Source organism: Coturnix japonica, chromosome 6 (assembly GCF_001577835.2).
Source record: "Coturnix japonica isolate 7356 chromosome 6, Coturnix japonica 2.1, whole genome shotgun sequence".
NCBI lineage: Eukaryota > Metazoa > Chordata > Aves > Galliformes > Phasianidae > Coturnix > Coturnix japonica.
The window spans coordinates 26,423,880-26,445,645 of record NC_029521.1 but is presented as its reverse complement, the minus strand read 5'-3'; the positions used below and the strand labels follow the sequence as shown (position 1 = coordinate 26,445,645).

General features: G+C 36.5%; 1 protein-coding gene across 4 annotated transcripts; it reads left to right on the top strand.

The window, feature by feature from the left end:
- The first annotated feature begins 4,421 nt into the window (after nt 1-4,421).
- Nucleotides 4,422-20,857, top strand: FAM204A (family with sequence similarity 204 member A). 4 transcript variants are annotated; one of them, XM_015867467.2, is made up of 8 exons: nt 4,422-4,465; nt 4,953-5,271; nt 6,150-6,240; nt 6,748-6,784; nt 7,250-7,349; nt 8,992-9,081; nt 19,288-19,394; nt 19,748-20,857. In XM_015867467.2, exons 2-8 carry the CDS (start codon nt 5,017-5,019, stop codon nt 19,797-19,799), a joined length of 732 nt encoding a protein of 243 aa, XP_015722953.1. In that variant the 5' UTR covers nt 4,422-4,465; nt 4,953-5,016; the 3' UTR covers nt 19,800-20,857. The 4 variants fall into 4 exon arrangements, with proteins under 4 accessions (XP_015722953.1, XP_015722952.1, XP_032301364.1 ...); XM_015867466.2 differs by having other exon boundaries at nt 7,247-7,349; XM_032445473.1 differs by having other exon boundaries at nt 4,439-4,465; nt 4,984-5,271; nt 7,247-7,349.
- Nucleotides 20,858-21,766: the final 909 nt, after the last annotated feature.

Sequence of the window (21,766 nt, the reverse complement as noted above, 5' to 3'; positions counted from 1 at the left end):
ATGAGCTTCACGTCTCAGTGATTCTTCAAAATGAATAGGCTTTGCGAGATAGTTCAGACCCACGACCAGCCTATTTCCTTGAATAATTTACTTGTTGTCAATTTGTACAGCCACATTACACATGCAAATTGTGCTGCCTGTGCAAACACCACTTGGAGATGATAAAAACAAATTTACGAAGGCTATAGAGGAAGGATTTATTTCACTTTCTCGCCCAGGTCAAGCAATACATGTATCTGACGATTGTGTGTACCCAATTTTGTTGTAATTATATCAGCAAATTATTCTTTATAATCTTATTATTTTTAGCAGTCTCCTTGTGCTTGGGATAATTAGCTTTCTTCACTCAGTGTAAAAACAATTCAACTTGCCAGCTAGGCAGGGCACAGCTCCATTATCTGTTTTGGGTTTAAATTTATTCCCTATATTCTTGGACACTTTGTGTAAATTAAAAATTTCATAGTCCCTAATACTGTACACGCTGTTCATTCAGTGATGAATTAAGGTCCCTAAACCTCTACGTTTGCTATTAGATATCTCACCCACTTTATATGTTAATCTGTGCTAATGAATTCCACAACCCCTAGCCACAGCGAGATGACTAAAATTATTACCACTTACAGAGATATGCCTTTTTCATTTAAAGTTCAATTCAAATTGCTCCCATAAACAGTCTGCCACACAAAGATGCCTCCTCTAAAGAAGAGTTACTTACCTGTAAGTAGAGTTCTCTGAAGGTAGTATTATCTTTGGATACACATTCCTCAGGCACGTGACCTCTGGTTTGTGGCATGGGGGAGTGGATCCACCCCTTGATAGTTAAGACTTTTTCCTTAATGCACTTCATTTGCTTGATGGCTCCTGTGCTTCAAGGGTTATTCGTGCCATATCCTGGCAACACAACTGCCCACTGCCTTTCTGGGTAGGCCCTCATCCAGCCCAAAGGGCAAAGATGCTCTTTAGAGAGGTGGCTGCCATGCTAACGGAGCATCTGCACTGGCAGTCTGGTACTCAACAAGTTTCAAGGAAGTGTTTTCCTTCACAAGACAGCTACTTCGAAGCCTGTCGTTCAAGGTAAATATTCCAAAACCCATGAAAATGAAGCATGAGGATGGCAACAAAAAGCTTACCTGAGTAGCACAGCTTGGCTGCCAGCTCGCCCATTGTACAGCTACCTGACCTTCAGAGAGTCTGGATACACAGCTGCAATTCTGCCACTCTGAATATAATTTCAATAGGACAGTTTTCTCAGTAAAGGAAAACAGCGATACCCTCCGATGAGCAATTGTGTTTCAAACCAGTAGAGGGCATTGGTACACATAGAGCCTATATAGATTCATTTCAATAGCTTGAAAAGTCAGACGCTGTTAAAATAAAGGAAATAATAGCACGTTTCAAATACTGTACACAGTAGCAAAGCTGACCTCTCTATGTAAAATCCATACAAAACAAGACAAAAAAGACAAAGATTCTCAAAAAGATTTCTAATTATTTAGACCTTTATTGAAGTACAAACAGTAAACTAATTGATTTGTAATCAATAGCCCTGAAAAGTAGCTGAAGTGGTGTTGTTTGCTTCCCAAACTGAAATAAGAAAAGGTGAAATGACTTGTTCTAATGCCATATCTGGGGATCACAGAAAGGAACTCACTGTAATTCTCACTATTGCGCTTCTTAATACCATCTAAACCAATATACAAAGAAAAACTCTGCACAATATTTGGAAAACTCCTTTGTGACTTCCCTTGAGTTGTAAATATTTCATTTAGTGCTATGGCAGAAAGGTATTCCTCTTCTTTTGCTGGTGCAAAAAAGAAGAAATTTCTCCAGGACATCAGTACAGCATATGGAGTTAGAGTCCATTACAACAAAACCTGAACTGTTACATCTGGACAATGAATAGAAGATCTTACAGTAAGGGCGATATCTTCATTGTGATGAAATATATGACTGCAGTTCACGTGAAGTGTATGCTATATTTTAGATATCATGCAGCTGGTCCACCATTGTCTGGTTATATGTTGCTCTCAAACAAGCACATAGAAATATCTGAGATTCAGAAATACCTGCCCTCATCCAAAACTAATTAAGCCAATGGAGATCTTTCCACTGACTTTAATGGGCTTTTGACCAGGGCTCAGGAAAGGGCCTGCCTGGATTACTGTCTTACTTTCAAGGAGGTAAAGAGAGCTCATATTACAAAACATCATTACTACTTACAATATATACTGTAGAATATTTACTAATATACTTTAATGTACTGTCTTAGATAATGTTCTTTGGAGATTTCCATTAATTTTCTCTATGATGGTTCTTGTAATGTTTGTTTAGCAAGAATTAATTTGGTTCTTATATGGCACAGTATGTGAAAAAAGAAATAACTCTGTAATCCTTTTAACAGACTTTAAATGCTCATTTGAATATAATTATTTTAAAGGATTAATAAAAAGTATTTTTAAGTTAGGAATGAATTAAAAGTTTAGGAAAAAACAGAGGTTATTTTATTGTCTTTACATCTCACTTTAAAATCATATTAATTTTCCTTTCCAATACTATTTTATTGTATTAAAATATAATCATGCTGGAAAAAAATTTCATTATGTTAGCAAAAATGAATACAAGGTAGATAGTATACTAACACAATGACTGTAATCTGCTAATACAATAAGGCCTTCCTATTATGATTAAACAAGTATTCAGTTCTTGATCATTTTGACATATTTCCAAAACACTGTCTCAAAAGGATAAAATGCAGCATATTTCCTTGCTTAAGGAAAAGGTCCTGATGTCCTCATTTCTTGCTAAAAACAAGAAACAGCTAATAGAGCATAATTTATGTTGTAGCAGATTCTATTTCCGTATTAGGAAACCATTTGCATATATTTTGTGGAAATAAGCATGTATATGATTACTTGTGATTAGTTAATCATGGCTTCAAGCATGCAGCTGAGAAAATAGTGTAGGCTTCCACTGTCCTGAAGTCCAATGATCTGAGCTCCAGCCAGTTTTATGGAGAGAGTTCCAACCTGAGAACTTGCCCTCGGGGACTACATGGCATCAGCTGCTCTTATATTTGGCAAATTTGATCACTGCTGTTAAAGTTAATAATTACATGAGTGTTTCAAAAAGAACCCAAAGAACAACCAGTCTTGTAGATCACAATCAGTGTTTTTTTACTCAGAAACTAGCAAAACACCACCCCTTCAGTGCTGCAACAGAACGTGTGAAAAATTCTATGTCGAATGTTTACAAATACTACTTTGTGTCTTAAATTTTATAGCTGAGGTGCCCCATTAAGAGCTGGTTTCCAATGTGTTCAGATGTATTATCTTGAGAAAACAGGAATATGAGGTTCTTGATGCATTTCAAACAGTCAAATTACACTTGATTTAATTGCATGTGCACATAATTGCAATAGCTCTTCCTTCAAGTAATTTTTAATAATAGCATCAAAAATACTAAGTCTAGGAGTTAGACTAGTTTGATGTTCCATAGGATTTTCAGAGGCATGACTTGTTTCATTCATAATAGTCATTATCAGCAGGTCCCCAGAGCAGGAATTCAAGTGAAGTTGGATCTGTTAATCAGAAGGAAATAAACCAGATAATGTGAATATTTGTTAAAGGACGAACAGAAAACTGGTTTGAGTTTAACCCTATAGCAAATTTTGGATACAATCAGTATCATACTTAGGGAAGTATGTTGGTGACAAGGCTGGGCTCCCTACTTGTTTTAACTCATTAAAGGACTCTGCACACATTGTTTCAGCCACAGCAGCAACAAAAGTAACGAAACCAAAAATGGGTAAGTTGCAAATTTTTGTTATTAAACAACTGTAGCTTCAGTAGCCACCCACCCTTTGAATGCAAGAGCTTCTGGGATGCTGAAAGTAAAGGGGGAAATCTATCAATGTTGTTTCTCTGTTTCTTTGGATACAAATTGTGACAAGATGAAACTTGTTCTTTGGAAACGTATCCCTTAAAATCAATACACAATAGCGATATATTTATATATCACCACTTATCTGTGTGCCAAATGGAACCAAGTATTAAACGTAAATAAAACAAATCTCTTTAAAAATCGATTTCCCAGATGAGAGGAAAAAAAACTAGTTAGCAAGCTGAGTGTGAAATTTACATGTGGTTCATGGCAAAGTGATTAATGACGGGATTAATTGATTTCAGAACTGAAACTGAGGATGTAATATCACGGTATAGAAAGGAAACACACTGAAAGATCTGTTATACAGCTATGGGGAAGGCATTTGTCTTCCTTTATCCCTATTTACACTGGAACTCCTCATATATCTGGGGACATAAGACCAATGTGAAGCTGCACGCCCGGCCCTGTTATCATACGGCTCATGGAGGCCGGGCTCAAGGCAGCAAAGCGCCCGCTAATTGGCTGAGGGGCAGCGTCCAATCAGAGGGCGGGGGTGTAACAGGGGTGCCAAGATGGCGGCCAGGTAAACACGCAGTGCTGTCTCAGCTGGTGATGTGGGTGCTGGGGTTGTTCGGGTCCTGGTTGTGCTGTTGGGTGTTTGTTTTTTTTCTCCTGTTCTTCTGTTTCTCTGCCCTGGAGCAGCACTTCTCCCTTCCTGGCTTGTTTATGGAGCGGTTTCTTCTCCCCGTCTTCCCGACAGCTCTGTCGGTGTGAGGGCTGTGTGTTCTCTGCTGCCCTGGGGAGGCGATGTTGATGTGTCATTCTTAACTGTAAATAAACCCGAAGTGAGAAAACTTTAAAGAATAAGGAAGAGGAAACAAAGCTTGTACTGCCTCTAATCGGTGTGCTTAAATCCTTTCTTAACTTCTCTTCTGAAGTTGTAAGTACTGACAGCTTTATAAAGATAGCGTGTAAAGCACCTCAGGAGTAAAGTAGCTCAGTATTTCTGTTATTATATTCTGGTGTTTCTGACTCTCTGTTGACTGACTGTGGTTTTTGTCTCACAACAGGTGTGCTCACGTGACTCCTGTGTTTATGCAGTAACTCCCAGTGCCTTGGCCTTGCACGAGGAAGATGTGGAGTGGGCTCTTACCTCCAGGACTGAGTGAAAGTGATGTTGACTTGAGCTCTGAGAATGAAGAGGAGTCATGTATCTCCTGTTTGAAGGATGAAGATATAAAGGAAGATACAGAAAGAGTTCAGCTGCCTGAATTGCAGGAGAATGGACCTGAAAGTAATACCAGCACTAAATCAGTTTTGATACCTGTGACAGATGGAGAAAACACATCTCAAACATGTCCTGATGGAGTACCTTTAAATATGTGGAATGTGGGTATTGTAACTTCAAATATCCAGAGGTTACTCGAATAGCTGCTTTTTAAATCTCAGCAACTCAAATTTGGATATTTTAGGTATACCAATACAAAATGAAATGCAGTAAAAGTGCTGTCACAATACTATACCTTAGATTGCTTCAGGTAGAGAGAACGTGAATTTAAACAGGAGGAAAAACAGGAAAACCTTGCATTATTTTCTTGTGCAGCACTGACTGAAAGCACAGCAAAGAAATGTTTGGGTAACTACTCAGTTGCATAATACTTGTGTTTCTGGTAGTATATGGGTGCTGATCTTCCTCAGTATTGATTTTTGTGTGTGAAAGGGTTTATAACTAAGCATGTTAGTGACTATACTAGTGATTTTTATCTGTGAAGTAGAGCTAAACCGTTCTGCTTTGCATAGGGGTTAGGTGCAGGTATCCAGACTCATAACTGCTTATAACCTCTCTTTATTTTTCTTGTGGCATTTAAAAACTCTCCTGATGTGCAAGGAATATACTGTCAGTAGTCTTAGATTCTAAACCACTGTCTGTGCAATAACAAACTGTTCTATAGCCTGGGAGTACACAACCAACAAAAGCATATTCAGCATCGTGCTCCTTGAGAAAACTATTTTGAATGTTCCTGGGACTTAGAGGGGATGGGGGGCAGAAAGTCAGTGGTACTGGTGGGAAAGTGTTAGAGCCAGTGGCAGTTTAACACCATCAGGGCTGGATGCTCTCAGTGCATAAGTCTGAATGTAATAGATACAGGAAGGTACTATGGGTAAGTGAGATATTGGGACAACATTTCTTAGTGTTCTGTGTAACTTTAAAAACAAACAAACAAACATTAAAAAATACTGATCCTTGCTTTTTCTTAATCTTGTAGAAGTTTTTGGAGCTTCAGAAGAAAAACCATGATATGAAAATGGAAGCAAAGCAGGGAAGCCAAGGCCGAAAAAGAAAGCGCCGCAGAAAAGGTGTTTTCCATAATTCCAGACCTTATTTTTTCCAAATGGAATAAGTGTTAAGTGCATTGGAAGTACATTTTTAGCTTTCATCAATAATTGAATGCCTGAATAGGTGTTGTCTGATATGTAGGATTTTCTTTTTCTAGTTGTTACACACCTGTTCTAGGCCTAGACTGTAAATTGCTACTTAAAGTTCAAGTAAAGCATTCCTCTTCTTTTTAAAGAGGGGGTAGAATTTATTCAGTCAGTACTGACTTAAACTAGCTGAGCATGTTTTCAGTCCATTATTTTATATGTTATTTTGTTCGTTCTGATCAAGGCTTCTTGACAGATATTGTAAGACGTTCTTCAAATGACAGGCCTGACAGCAGAGTAGTTTAATTCCCCCATAATCATTCTTTATAGATCCTCTTGTGACAGTCTTTCAATGGGGGCATCCTCTATTATGATCTGCTAACCTTATTGGATGCAATAGGGCATCACTGTAATATTGGGTTTTCTTTTTTTCATTTCTAGAAAAACGGGAAAAGGACAAAAATGAAGTGACTAAGAGGTATGAACCAGGTCAATGTGATTATATGAGGTCTGTTTTTAATATCAGGCAAAACTTGTAAGAAGTGTAGCCAGACACTCTTTGAACATTGTTATATTGTGTATGTACTCAAGTTGTTTGGTTGTATGTACTCAAGTCAAGTTGTACTACAGACTGAGTTGAATTCTAGTGATTTTTTGCTTGCTTACTGCTTGATTTAAAATAACAGAATAGTATTTTTTTAATGCAATTTAAAATTAATTTATTGTTCTTAGTGGTGTTTGTCATATAATTGCATACAAGCTTGCTTTCAAGATTGCAGCGTTGTGGCTACAGAAGAAAAGGAATAGCTTGCATTAAAAGATGTCAGGTGAAAAGAACGCATCTGCCAAATGGGAGAGTTTGTTTTAGTTTTGAAAAGAACGTTACAAGCTGTGGGAAACAAATTGGTTATATTAATGAGTTTTATTTTTTGGTTTTTAGTAGTCAGCAGTTGGCCAATGAAGAGCACTGGAAAGAACTTACACAGTACTTTGGAATCAATGATAGATTTGAATCACCTGTGGATAGCAGAACTCCACAAAAGGTGATTGTTGTTACAAAAGCTGTGTCATCATTTTTTTTGCTAGTAAAAGAAGGCTGTGCTAACTGAAATAACAGTAAAACTGAGTCTATTCAGAAGTAAGCATATGACCAAGTCAATAAAGAAGAATAATTTTGTGTGTATTTTTAAATGAATTCCCCTCTGGTGTCATGTAGGTTTTACTTGGGTTGAAAGGTTTCTAGACAATACTGGTGCCCTATTTCCTTCCTTGGTTTTATATTCTATTGTGATAAGAGAAAAAAGATTTGATATGCCTTGTTTGATTACAGTGACCTTTTACTGTGTTTTAACTTCAGAGTGTTCCAAGTCGGTCCATTGGTTGAGACCAGTAGCTCTTTTAATCAGGGGGTTGAATCTATCATAAAGTTTTACTGACTTTCCAACACACTTAGTTCACAACTGTTGCTGTGTAACTAGCCATATTTGGTATAACTGATTGAACATGACAGATGTGTGAGGAACTTGAAATGTGATGAGTTTGTTCTGTAGTTTAGCAGTAGTGGTCCCCTGTTACTTTTAAGACATCGAGTATTCAGGTGGCATCCTTTATCATGAACTTTCTGTTTTTCATTTGCTCAAAGTAAACTTCTGCATTGACACTGATATTGATCAGTTCTGCCTGAGTTCTGACTTCTGGTGGGCATTTACTTGTCATTAAATTGCTCAGTATAGATCTGGAATGAGGCCCGGAGTGTTAACATGCAGCTGTTCTCCATTTAAGTTGTGATTTAATTGCTAGAGGAACACGTCTCATTAATTTCAGAGAAGGCATCTGACAGTTGGCTTTTCAGTTGTGCACTCTATTAACTTTCATCTGAATAATTAAGTGTTCTGTTTCTCAATAATTGTTTGCTTTTCTATTTTTTATTTAAGAAAGTATTTATTATGAAACCAACAGAATGCTTAAATGCAGTGAGACTGTAAAACGTCTCTTGTGATTAATGAAGGAGTAGGGTTTTTTTTTTGTGAAATTCTGAAGTCAGTGCCAACTGCTGTGTTGAATGTCTGGATCCTTTCAGAAACTTCCAACTAAAATTCCAGTGATAATTTCCATTAAATGTTTTATTGTTAAATTATTTGTAAATGTCATAAATGAGTTATGTTGATCATAAAGCTTGAGTTTTGAACTGTTTTCATTGTTTTCCACAGGATAACTAGAATTCTGAATTTATTGGTGTAGTGGAGTGGCTCCATGCCAAAACTCAGTTTTTGGATAAAGATAAGATCTTAGAACTGTAACGATACAGTGGTAATTGCCATTCTTCGTGTTACCTGACACATATACTTCACATTTTGTTTAGAAAGCTCCAGGGATGGAAGAGATAAGCCAGATCTTCAGATGAATTTTATTGTGACAGGCATAAACTAGTCCGTGTAATTTTTTTAACCTACAGTATTATCCTGCACATAAGGTGGAACTAATGCAATGATTTGTGCTCAGGCAGTCTTTATGTGAATTCTTAATTATACTGTCCATTACAATACATAGACAAAGTGATTTGTGTTACATAGAAATAACAGGTTCATGCAGTGTCTTAATTTTAACAGAAATCTTAAAATAATTTCTTCATATGTATAATTTTTCTATTTATTTACTTAAAGGTATTTGCTTTTTTCTTTCCAGTCTGGCCTTGAACTGAGCATAGAGAAGTCCGTGGCTGAAGGTGACATTGATAAAGCTGAGGAGCTGAGTGATAGATTAGCAACTCGTGAGGTAAGTGGTCTATTAAAAGCTTTTAGGGCAAAAAAAGAAAAATAGTTGTGAACATCTGTGTGGCTTTATTTAGAAGAAGCTGCAAATAAAGTAGCATTGAAGATTGTTTGGGACATCCTTTCTGTTTCCTAATTAGATTTCTGTCAGTGATTGAAGGATTTAGCTGCTGATCCAGTCATGTTTGGACAAGTGTAGCCATATGTTAGAATTGAAAATAGAGCCATGAATGTTCCCAAGTAACCTTGCCTTGAAACCCTGATACTGACTCCACAAGTCAGTCATTAGTAACTGAGGGGTTTTAGTAATATACTTTTGCCTGTTTTTAGGATGATATTGTGGCTGTTCACTGCAACGATCTGGTCTTTCTTACTTGTAGTTAGCAGTGCTGTGGAACTGCTAGGGGATCTGTCACATACCTTTATCACATATGAAACTGCAGTTCATTATCAGTAGTGGTTCAGTTGTTACCACCTACCAAATATGCACTAAAAACAGTACTTCACTGAAATCCACATAGACTGTTGTGCCTATTGAAATGTGGGCATGGGGAGAAAGTGCAAAAGAAGCAAAATTAAGGGGTAAATTAAATAATCTTGAAGCTAAGAAGAAAAACCTAAATACAGTGCTTTTTTAGGTGAGTGTAGGAGCTAGCCTTTCAGAAACTCATCTGATCTATATAATTTCATCCAAGGCTTTGCTTTCTTTCATTTGTCTTCTGTGATCACCTGTCTTCAGATGTAGTGGAAGTTTTCTCTTCACTGCTTGTACCAGTAAAGTTCAAAGGTGTTCAAAGATATAGGAGGCATTTAAATAAAAAAAGAATCCAGAACATTCTGGATGCTTCTCATTCTTTTACAAATATTTAGCATTTCATAAGTACAGCATTTAAAGTGAAATTTTAATGGGAAATTGCAGGTTTGAGTTTGTTTTAATGGCATATAATGTGATATTGCAAAGAATGTAAAATCTAGATGATTTTGGGGACAGGAAATACAGTCCTTTGTGCTCCATAAATATGATTAGGTAAAACTAACTTCCTCAGTGTGTGTTATTGTGCATTCAGTAGAAACTCCTACACTTAGACACACAGGGCACTTTCTAGTTACTAGACAGCCTTTTTCCACTTATGATCACATAACCTCCCTGTACAGGGATAATGGCTCCTGACAGTGACAGAAACGTAGCCTAATATTCCATTTAGGTCCAGCCAACTTCTCACTGTGATACTGTTATACTCCCTTTTATGTTCAGAATTAAAAACACTCTAAAGGTTCTCCTTCACAAATATCATTATTCCATCTACTTGAAAGTGGTTACAGTATCATAATCAATAAAACATACTAAGGTTCTAATGCAAGTTGTTTGACTATAAAGACAAATTAAGAAGTTTTAAGGTTTTGTAATATTTATGATAAACTGTTATCTGATTTTGGTAACCATGGGATTGTGTAACATCTAGCATATCGCAGGTGTTACAGCAATAAAATATTTGTTGAACATTAGCTCCAAATTGTTGACTTTCAAATATTAGCGTGTTGTAATTCTGAAAACAAAATGCTTGAAGTATTATTTATTAGCATTCACAGCCTTGATTTGGTTTTGGTTAAGTGAGTTTATCTGAGTAAATAGCATGCTGAAAGAAGGAAAACTCAAACGACTCAGTCTTGATCTCATGAGTTCTGTGATGGCAGAAATGCAGTGAATTCACTGGGCTTCTCTAATGTTTCATGGATTTGCTATGTAAACTGCTGCAAAATTTTCTTTTTCTTTGTAATCTTAACAGCTTATGCTTATGTTTATTTTTCTTTCTACCATATAAAGTTTTATTCCAAGAATATCCTCGCAGTGACTAATTTTGATTCAGTGAAGGGCAATAGCAAAGGATTTAGTTATGGGAGAGGCTGACTGAAAACAGCGTTGATTTGTGCAAAAGTGCAATAAATAAAATACTGCTTTCATGTTTTGTAGTAGTGATTCAGTCACAGCTTTCCTCCTGTCTTTGCAATTTGAAGCTCATTTTTACATAATACTTGTAAGAACTGAGTTAATTTTTAGACTATGGGGTTATATTTGCCTTAACTTCCAAATTCAGCACAACGTTGTGAGCAAGTCAGGCGTGCATCGAAGTGCAACACTTCTGAAGTGCAGAGGAATAAGTGGATGAATTATTGTTCCCTTATCTCAACCTCATCTTTTTATGTATAGCTTTTATTTTTCTTGAGCAATGTTGCAGGGCTGTGTGTGTGAGAAGCAGCTGCCTTCCGTTTGGGGTGCAGGGGGTACAGCCCCCCTTGTAGCCATGTGAAAAATGTTCAATGGGTAGGTGTTCTTTTTGAAATCAGGTGTATGGGTTTTTAATCGGCACCATTTTCTTTTGCAAGAAGCAGTGACTGGAACCTGCTGATAAAGCTTTTGCTTTGAGGCACAGATCCCAGAGTTCTTAAAGCCATTTTCTGCCTTAATAAGTGAAACTAATTTTTGATGTATAACATTTATAAGCCTGTGAAACTGATAGGGCAGCTTCAGTATTTAGAAAAATGAAGCCAAAAATAAGCAGATGACTGAGAATGGGCAGTGGAAATATGTCCTAAAAAGCAAAGGAATGCTAAAGTGATGCTGTCAATATGCTATCGTTATGACACGGTGAGGTTTTTTAAAATCAGATTTCCTTCAAATCACTGATGATTTGGCCAATGTGCATAATCTAGCAGCTGTGAGCGAATCACTGAAATGCATATCCTTAACACATAAATGATACTGCTTCAAGGTTTTGGATGTTTTGGTTTCCATATGGTACTTGTTGCAGGCTTTTTAGGGGAAATGTTGCTGTAATGCTATAAATGAGGCTTTGGGCTGTGTGTTAGTTGTTGCTTTCTTCTGCTTGGCAGACACTCGTGCTGGTTTTGAAATAAGCTGAGATAATCTAGTAGAGTTCTCAAGGTTTTTGACTGTGGTGGTTACAACTTGGGTACTTGTACATTAGGTTCTGCAATTGCTGATGACTACAGGTGGATTTGCATGTAGCTTTTGGGGCTGTGGCTAAAAATGTATAAAAATATATTTTAAGTAAGAATGGATTGTACACCTATGATGATGATAACCTAATCTCTTGGCTCGCCTCACTATGAAGTGTTACCCCTTGTCTCCTGTTGTCCCCACAGTATGTCTTATGGGGTGTTCTGCTTCACCAGGGAGTCATGGTTATCCCCAAATAATTGTTTTCATGATTTATGTGAAACTCTTAGAGAAACAATATGGGCATGTCTGGATTGTGCTGTGCAGAGTAACGTGGTCCATCACAAACTGTGCTTCTTCAGCTGTTCTGCTTCTAAAACCCAGTCTAGCTTGAGCATCTCTATGCTGCAGTGCATAGAAGATCAGCACTCCTTTTGCTTGGTGAATTTTTGTTGGATGTCCGCATAGTGCAGGTGTGTCACACTGCTTAATTGTAATTTTCTATGGATTTTTCAACCTAGTGCAAGAGTAGAAGTTGTTCTTCTAAAACCTGTATCAGGTGACTATTAGTATTGAACAACTAGTAAGTCAGGGTGGCATGGTGGTACAATGTAAGCAGTCAAGGTTTGCTATTGTAATCCAGTTGCTGCCTTTGCTATAATGTAAGTACCTTGGATTTTCAGCATTGGCAGCTCCTCCTGTTTTAAAGTTCTGCATTCAAAATGTGGAATGACATACCTAAAGCTATAGTTTGAACACTGCGTTTAATTATGAATTGTTTAATTTGGTAGATGTTAAGATAAATGCTAATATTAATGTAGGAGTCCTGAACCTTTTAAAATGAGGTTTTTTTTAAGTGAGAACGACGTTTGTGGATGTTTAACTGAATTACAATGATGATTTTCTTGGGGATGCTCTAGGGTGACTGAGATTGAATGAAAGCAGGTACTTGGGTCTGTATATAGCAGCGGACTGTCAGAGTTGCGTTATCTTTTCTAGCAGTTTCAAAAATACCTTTCTGGTGTCATACCTTGAAGTGTACTTCAGTTGTTGTTACTGTCTGTGTGGGGCTCTGTCTGGCATGTTGAGTAGTTAGAGCACTGTGTCTGTGTGCTGTTGGAGGTGAGTAACCATTTGAGTGCATGGAGATGTCTGGTAACTGCTGAAAACTCGTTTCACTTTGGAGTGGTACTTTAAATGGTTCAATGAAATAACTCCAAAAGATTTTCCCCTACACCCTCAAATTGTCAACCTGAAAATGTTTTCTGAGCTTCTTCTTTCCTTTCCCAGAGAAAGTTTTTCTTAGTATTTTTTCTTCCTGAAATCATTTTGAATGCAGATTTTTTTTGGTTCTGTTATTCAGAGAACTGATCTGTCTAAACCTCAGACTTTGCCTTGTGGTTTTCCTGCTACTGCTTGGTAAGTAGGTGCCATGTTGTCTAAGAAGAGCACGTTAGCCTGGGGGCTGTAACTTGAACACAGTGAGACCATGTCAGATTTACCTGTCAAAATGGAAGATCAGAAATATTTTGAGATTTAGTACACCAAACTACTGAAATAGTTGTCAATCTCTGTATGGCGCAAGCTTTTTGACAGCACTGCGTACTTAGCCTTGTGGCTTCTGGCATTTTGGTGAGATTTTTTTGTTGTTTTAAAGCTGCAATTTATGCAAAAATAATGGCATTGTAATCTGACTAAAGGTCTACATCATAACAGACCATATTAATTATCTACTCATTGGGTATTTCATTTCACAGAATTATTGGTCTTGCTGTTGTCATCACAGTTTGTGTTGCATGTTTTGACCGTTTTACAGTGTTCCAATTAGCGTTCATTGTGTGTAAGTAACTTCTAGCTCTATCATCGGGAAGGATGTGAGCAGGGTTGTATGTCTTAACAATTGAGAAGCCTTCTTTTAGCTGTTTGTTGTCTCGTGAAGCTGGGTAGGTCATAAATCACAATTTCAGATAGATTGTAGTGCCTTGAGTTGATTGCTCTTCCGTATATTATATAATGGAGCTTCATTTCTAAATTCTGTGCGAAATTCATAATTTATCATAGTGCTTTTAGCTACCTGAGGAGATTGATGCAATCTAATACAGAATGTAACTTAAACACCAATTAACTTGGAAGTCTTGCCTGCTGAAGGGCTCTGGGGGGAAGGAGGGGGAAGAAAGAATTTATTTTTCTTAATCTGTGAAGATTCTTTCTAACACTTAGCAGAGATGCTTCCAAATATCACTCTCCGTTGAGGTTGTTTTCTTTTAACCTTTGGAACATGGCAGGGTTATCACCTAGAATTACATTCTTATGCTCCCTTAATTATGTATATCTTTTTCCTTAACAAACCTTAAAAAAAGATTTCAGATGTTACAAGTCTAATTAAAGAGACAGACAAAGCACAGTTTATACTGTAGATTTTTTCTGCAGTTCAATTAATCAGCATGTTTTCTCTTTTAATTAAAACCATTTTAGTAAATTAAAGCCCACAGCAAAACACATATATAATTTGTTTGTAATTAGCTCTTAATTGGTGGTAGTTGAAGCTTAGCACCCTTGGTTTCTTTCTTCATGATTGCCATTTTATTAGCAGCCAGTCATTAATTAATCTTTTTTTCTAATTAGCTTATAAAACTGTTGATGGCACATTATTGTAAATGTGATTTTAAGTTCAAAGCTTGTTAATAAGCTTTCTTACTTAGAAGAACAGAGATAAAGAAATTGCTGAAAACAGTACTACAGTTCTTTTTTTAAAACTGCCTTTCTTATAAGGGGGCTGTGTAAAGCATCTAACAGCTTATAGTTAATTTTTTAATGCTGTGTTTTCTCATGAATGAAAGAAGTTACTGACGTTTTAATGTTTAAATCGAGAGAAGAGCTTAATGTTACAACAGTTTTCCGTCCTTGCTCCATTACTGTGCCATCCAAATATAATTTGTTGTTGTAATACACAGCATAAAAATACAACAAAGGTATTACAAAGTATTTTACAGTGGAAGCCGAGCACATCATTGAAAGGGGACAATTTTCACTGCAAAATCCACTCGGTATTCTTGTTTGCTTTATATATTTTATATACGTCAGCAATGGATAACATTCCATAACATAAAAGGAGAAAATCATTGCTAAAGGCAAGCCTGAAATAACTAGATTCATATTTGATGAGAAACTGTAACACTGTATTAAAAGGCTGTTTGGCTTCACTCCTATGATCATAGGATATTTCAGGACCTGTTTGAATATAGATGTTTTGTTAGAGCCTGTGCGGGTTTAGCGCTTTGTGTATCATACCTAAATATTTCTGGAGCAATTCTTGAAGCTGTTGTCTCATTTCCTGCACCATTCAGCATTGACATTGCGCAGTGTTATTGAATGGAGCGTGTTTACTGTATGGTACCCAAGTGTTCAATGCAATGCCCTGGTTTGTTTTTTTTCCAGGGAAGTTTTCTGGAAGTTATAGCAGATGCTGGTGCAACTTAATGCAAATGTTTACTCTTCTGCCTGAACTATTTCAACTTCATCCGTTTCTTTGCTTGTTTTAAAAGTGTTTTATGATGCCGTGCAAGAAACACTAGAAAGGGATAGCTGACAAGGAAAAAATTAAAAATTGGATAAAAAGTAAATGAATAATGTCATATTACTAAAAAGATGAGAGGCTAATTTGTGCCGACTTTTTGCTAATTTTGTTCAAGCCTCAAAATGAGGAGCTGTCACCCGTTCTGTGTAGCACTGATGACAGTGCCAATGATCCATGAAATAAGCTGCCGCTGGCTTTGTTCTGATAAGAATGAACAAATCTGCACAATGTACGGCTCCCAGAATCTCATTTTCATACTTGCATGCAGGCTAAAAGAAATAAGCTGTTTGCAGGCTTGATTAATCAGACATTTGAGGGTTTTTTGTCTCTTTGATCTCTTTCGTCTCCTAGGTAACTTGCTTGACATTAATGTTGAGCTTGAGTAAAGACAATCAGGAATTGTAGACCAAACTGATATAAAAATTAAAGACCTTAACACTTTAAGTACTCCAGTAATGGTTCCGCTTTACTTCAGAAAACATCTGTTTTCATTTAATTAAAGAACAAAAGAGAATGGCATAAATATATATATATATTTTTCATAGAGACCTGTTATTCCGTAAAAAGTGAAAGTTTGGTAATTGCTGTTTTTGAAGGCGTTTGTTTAGGAAGAAGCAAAGCTTCAGGAATTTGTAGCAAGGTAACGCTTTCAGACGAGTAGAAACATCCATTCTTTTTCACGATAAGGAATTTTTCACTTATGCTACATTAAGGATCTACAGGAAGATACTTGCCACGATTATTGGTAAACTTCCAAATGGAAAGGTCTCTGACCTTTTAGAAGCCAACTTGCTTTATTTAGCATGCCTTATATCCATATATATATTTTGTTGCGGCAGTGACCCGCCATATCGGCTTTACTATCCGATGTGATTTCCAGACTTTAAACCTGTAAAAATTGAAAGGAATTTAAAAAAATAATAATAAAAAAAATAAGAAAATGTCGCAGTGCGTTTGCTGGAGGTTATGCAGACGCTTTTACAAATCTTCCAAGTGGCTGTAAAGATGAATGCCTCAAGGGTCTAGCCAGGGCCCTGCTTTTCCAACCAGCTAAAGCTCTTATCTTAAATCCAAGCAAAGTACCATTAATCTTTTTGAAAGACCTTTTATGGCTTTTAATATATCCCAAATTAGAACATTTTACACCCTTGGTTCCTGAAATATGGTGATAAAAAGCCTTTAGAGCTTAATTTTCCTTACTGCGTGCTCTGACCAATTTGCAGTTCTTTGTGATAATGTTTAGACACCTTAATTAAAATGCAGCAAAATATTGGATGCTCTATATGGAAAATGCTGATACTTTGACTACACAAGAAATTGTTGTATATATTTTTATTCATGCTTTCTTACTTCTTTTAACAATGTATTTTATTGAGTTATCTGATGACCTGAATATATTTTTTTTAATGTAAAACCCATTGACCAAGCTTTCATGGCTTTCTTTTGGGAGGGGCGGTGTAGATGTATGTGTGGGTGTGGGTAGGAGCAAAAAGCATTTAATCTGCCTGCAGTGTTTGTGTGTATTTATATGCGACACATTTGTTTTCATGTCTTGCAAATTTGTCTCTATGTAGCCTAGAAATGATAACATTAACACTGCAAAACATTTCTGCTTTTACTTCCACATACACTACAGAGGGTCTTATTATCCCATTTTTGCAAAGATGGAAGAACTCGTTCAGTCTTCCAAGAAACACAGATCAGTGTGTTTTTTTCTCTTATACTTTTATAGACCTTGGTAGTGAATGTCTGCCTGCGTGTAAGTGTTCAGTGTGATTTTAGGGAGAAACCATTATTCATCACATATTATGAGCTGCTTGGTTTTTCTTTTTAGCATGTTAGGATATAAAATGCAATTCAAAAATAATGATAGCATGATTCTGATGGATGGAAGGCATCAGCTTAGCTCTAAATATAGGGCAGTAATTGACCATTTCTTACTATGTTTTTTAGTATGTTATGTGAATTTTCACAAACATGTTTATAATACAAGTAGGTGAATAACTGCTTATATTAGGTGACAGTGTGAACAAGGCCTTTGGTAGCCTTTCACATTTGGCTGTTCAGACACTGACAATGTGATATGGTTTATATTAAATGTTGTTAATGCTCATTACAAAAATTATATACCCAATAGGAAAGTTTCGAAATGTCACATCTTGTGCATTGTGATGATTGCTCAGGTGCTTATTTATGACCCTGTAATAATCCCATGCAAAAACTAGGTTCAAAAATCATGTAGTGTTGGTAATTTTGCACAGTTCCATTTGGGGGAGGAAAAAAATCATATGCTTACCTATTGGTAGCTTGTGTTGCCAGTGCTTAGAGCCTATTGTGGTGCATGAGCTGATGTTTAGTGCCTGATATGTGTGCAGATTCTCTTCTGCAGAAAGATTAATTTGATTCCTGGATAGTGAAAGAACCTCAAAGTAAATAACTTGTAGTGATGAGTGAAAAGGCTTTTCTTTTTCTTTTGCTCATCTGGGTATCAACCAGAGAAGGTGTTAAACAGGAGAAAGGTAGAAGGATATACCCATGCATCTAAAGTTAAGCCCGTCATCTTATTTGGATTAAGTGTTTTTCAGAGTAAATAATTGCCTATATAGATAGACAAAGCAGATTGTTCACGGCAGTACACATCAATAATGGAACCCAAACCAAGGTGTTAAGGAGTATTCTTTTGGGTGGGTTGTCTTGTATCTTACTGGTAGGTTTTGGATTGGATAGAGGAAAAGCTTACTTGCCTACATCACAGCTTGTAGTAGTTCTGGATAAATTAATTGCTTGCTTTTATTGGGGAAAAGTGGTAACTTCTGACACCAAATTCTTTCATAGTTTGGTTGCAAATAATGTCAAGTCATGATAACAATCACAAAATGCAACAACAGTGAATGAATTATGAATGCTTATTAAGCGCAGTAATGGTCATAGTTCATGGTACCTTTTTCTACCTTTTCTCCTTTTCTCTGTTCTTTTTTCTCCTCTTGATATGCACCAGTGTGAACTTTACTTTCTCACTGGGTAAATAAGTTTAAGCTGTATTCACTCACAGCCAGTAAGACCTTATTTGAAAGGCTTATGATCACACCAAAAGTTTGGAAGCTGGTAATGTGAAGACTGAATGTTGGGTGCACTCTAAGGACGCTGCTTCATTTACTTTCTGAACAGACTGATTGAAACATGACTAGAAGAACTACTGGAGAAGCAGTTGTAGTAATGGTTCATCCAAACTAAGAGCTTCATACAGGAAGTTTTTGCTATCAATGGGACCTGTCAGTATTTTAGTATAATTGAGGTTGTAGGCTGGCTGTAATAATTGAAAGAGAGAGGGAGGGAGTGTATGTCTATCTATATCTATTAAAAAAGAAAATAACAACTTAAAAAAAGGGTATGGTGGGAGAGGCACAGCTGTTGCCCTTTGCTTTTATCCTTCAAAATGAAGGAGTTAAGTAGAAAGGATTGCTTGCCACAGTGTCCCACTACTTTGTGTGTTTCTCAAGAGGCATTCTTTCCCATCCAATCTTACCGTATAACATCAGCTTAATATTGGAAAGATATTTTAATATTCATTGACTTTTGAGAAACAATACCAAACCACGTAATTTGTGAGGCTTATATTTCACATGAGCCATTTGCTTCTATTCAGTTTGCCTTTGTTCTTTTTTATGTCTTAGCTTGGTGTGAAAATTGCCAAAGCTGCTGCTTGCCGCAACTTTGTGAAAGCCAAACAAGAAGCAGAGGCTGCCCAAGAAGCTCGAAAGAAAAAGAAGCTTGCTTGGGGGTAAGTTATTTGAGTATGGAATTAAGCATTTGTCGTTTCAATGGCACTCAGTATATGCAATGCAGTATCAGTTAAATGCTTCCTTGGCTGAAATAAGCTTGGGTTGATCTTATTTGTTTAGTTTAACCTTCTCTTTTTGTTTGATTTTTGTTTAATTTTTTATTTCTTTTTTTCTTCTAAGCAGTGTTTGAGAATAAGGCCGCTTGACCAAGATTAATGTATTTGTCATATAGTAAAAATTGCCTTCATTACGTTAGTAAAAATAAATTTTGATTTTTATTGTTACTGCTAACAAATAATAGAGTTAAATACCTCGAGTTTGAGTCTCCATGTGATTTTGTTCTCTTTTTCAGGTTTGAAGCTAAGAAAAGATGGGAAACAAAAAGCAACATGGGATACATGTAGTCCATCCTGTTTTCATGAGGAGTCAAATGTAACTCGAAGAATTTTTGTGGGTGACTAAACACACATACAACCCCCCCAAAAAAACAACATTCAGAGAAAACCTTAAACATGAAGAAAATCAACCAAAATAAGCAACAACAAAAAAAGCAATACATCAAATCCCTTGTGTTTCCTCTTAATCCTGGCAGCTTACACTAGGTTGGTTTGTTGTTGTTAACAGTGTAGCAAAAATGCTTTCTAAAAATCAATACTATGTTAAGATAGTATGTGTCTCCAAAATGTACATATTGCTGTAATGCATTGCAGAATGCATTCAGAGTCTGGTAGAGAGCTGTCTAAAGATGGAATAAAATACTCGTTCCAGATGTGTTCTCTGTGCTGTATTGTTATATACCCATTGTGTGGGTACAAGGAAAGAGATAAGTTTTGCTGTTTTTTTTTCCTACTCTCCTGTACTTAAAGAATTACTTTATTTTTTGTCAGCTTGAGAGTTTTGCGTGGTGTATGGGCTGAATAAGAGAGGAAAAAGAAGGGACAGAACCACAAATGTTCTACTTGTTTAAAGCTGTTGTTATTTATGCATTCACGGGCTTAGTAAATATAAAGTGAGGTTGGCCTATAAAGTCCATTCTCGCTCTTCTAGGAGGGTCTGATGCTATTCATCATGTTCAGGTGCCATGCTGCTTGGAATGCTTCAAATTCCCTTGATCCCTTGATCCTTTCCTTCTGAAGAACTCAAATTTTTAAAGTCTCATTGAGTCTTTGAGTAGATCAAGAATAGAGTTGAAAAATATCTGGATCTGTTATGTTACACAGTAAGCTGCACCCAAGAAGATGGGATTTTACTTAAAGTTAAATGTTCTCATAGATAAATTAGGGCTTGAATGCTTATAAGAATTATAACAAGAACTGATGGCTGTGTTTTTTCAAAGTTGTTTTCAGTGAAAAGGACCCATTTGAGACAAGCAGGTTCTCTCCCTGAAGCCTTTGCATGTATGTGTATTCACTGCATTGCCTGAATTGAATCGGTAAAATAAATGTCAGGTATTTTTAACCAAGATTGATATGTTTCAGGCCAAAGGTATGGTATTAGCGTAATGATGATTTACTGTGTAAATACTTGAGGCTAAAACAACTTGCCAATAAACAGTAATCTGAAGTTTTATGGCACCAATTTGAAGAGTTTAGATTCACAGTCTGACACAGAATAGTGCATTTTTGTTCATTAGCCATCAGGATGTTTGGTGGGCTTTTAGGTTGAGTTTGTTTATTTTTTTTAGGCATATTTCTTTCACGAAGATGTTTGCAATGTGGTATCTGCAGTTAGCTGTAATTGGTTACGATGACGGAGTTACGCACAATTCAGGACTGTAAATCAGAGGCTAAACAGGTTTCTGCAGAATAACATCATAAATCTCACACTATGGTTTCCAAATGTGTCAGCTGTAGAAACTCTTCTGCGGATAGAAGCCATGATATCTGCTGGCGATTGCAAAGGTAGGTTGCATGGTCAGTGTTAGAACCAAACTAGACGAGACCATGAGCATTCATTCATCTTGATTTTTTCAGCCACAGTTTGTGCAAAATGCTCTTGTCCCAGACTTACAGGATGCAAATTTCCATAGTTTGTTACTATTCTTAAACACCTGCAGATGAGTATTAGATACAGTGGATCTTTCTGCTGCTTATATACTGAGGAGCAAAACGATGCTTATACTTTTGCACCAAAAATATCTGTATTTGAACATCCGTTATTTATACATGTAAAAATAGTGTAGATTAAGCATGCTATGCTTCTGCTCATAATAAGATCTTTAATAGTAACACTTGATATTGCTCAAATATAGATGTTTATCTGATCATAAGCATCAGCACTGTTGTTTCATTTGAAAACATTAAAGAACACCAAATGTTCAGAAAAATTCCACTGTCTGGGAACTCAACACTTCATATTTGTCACAGCATTG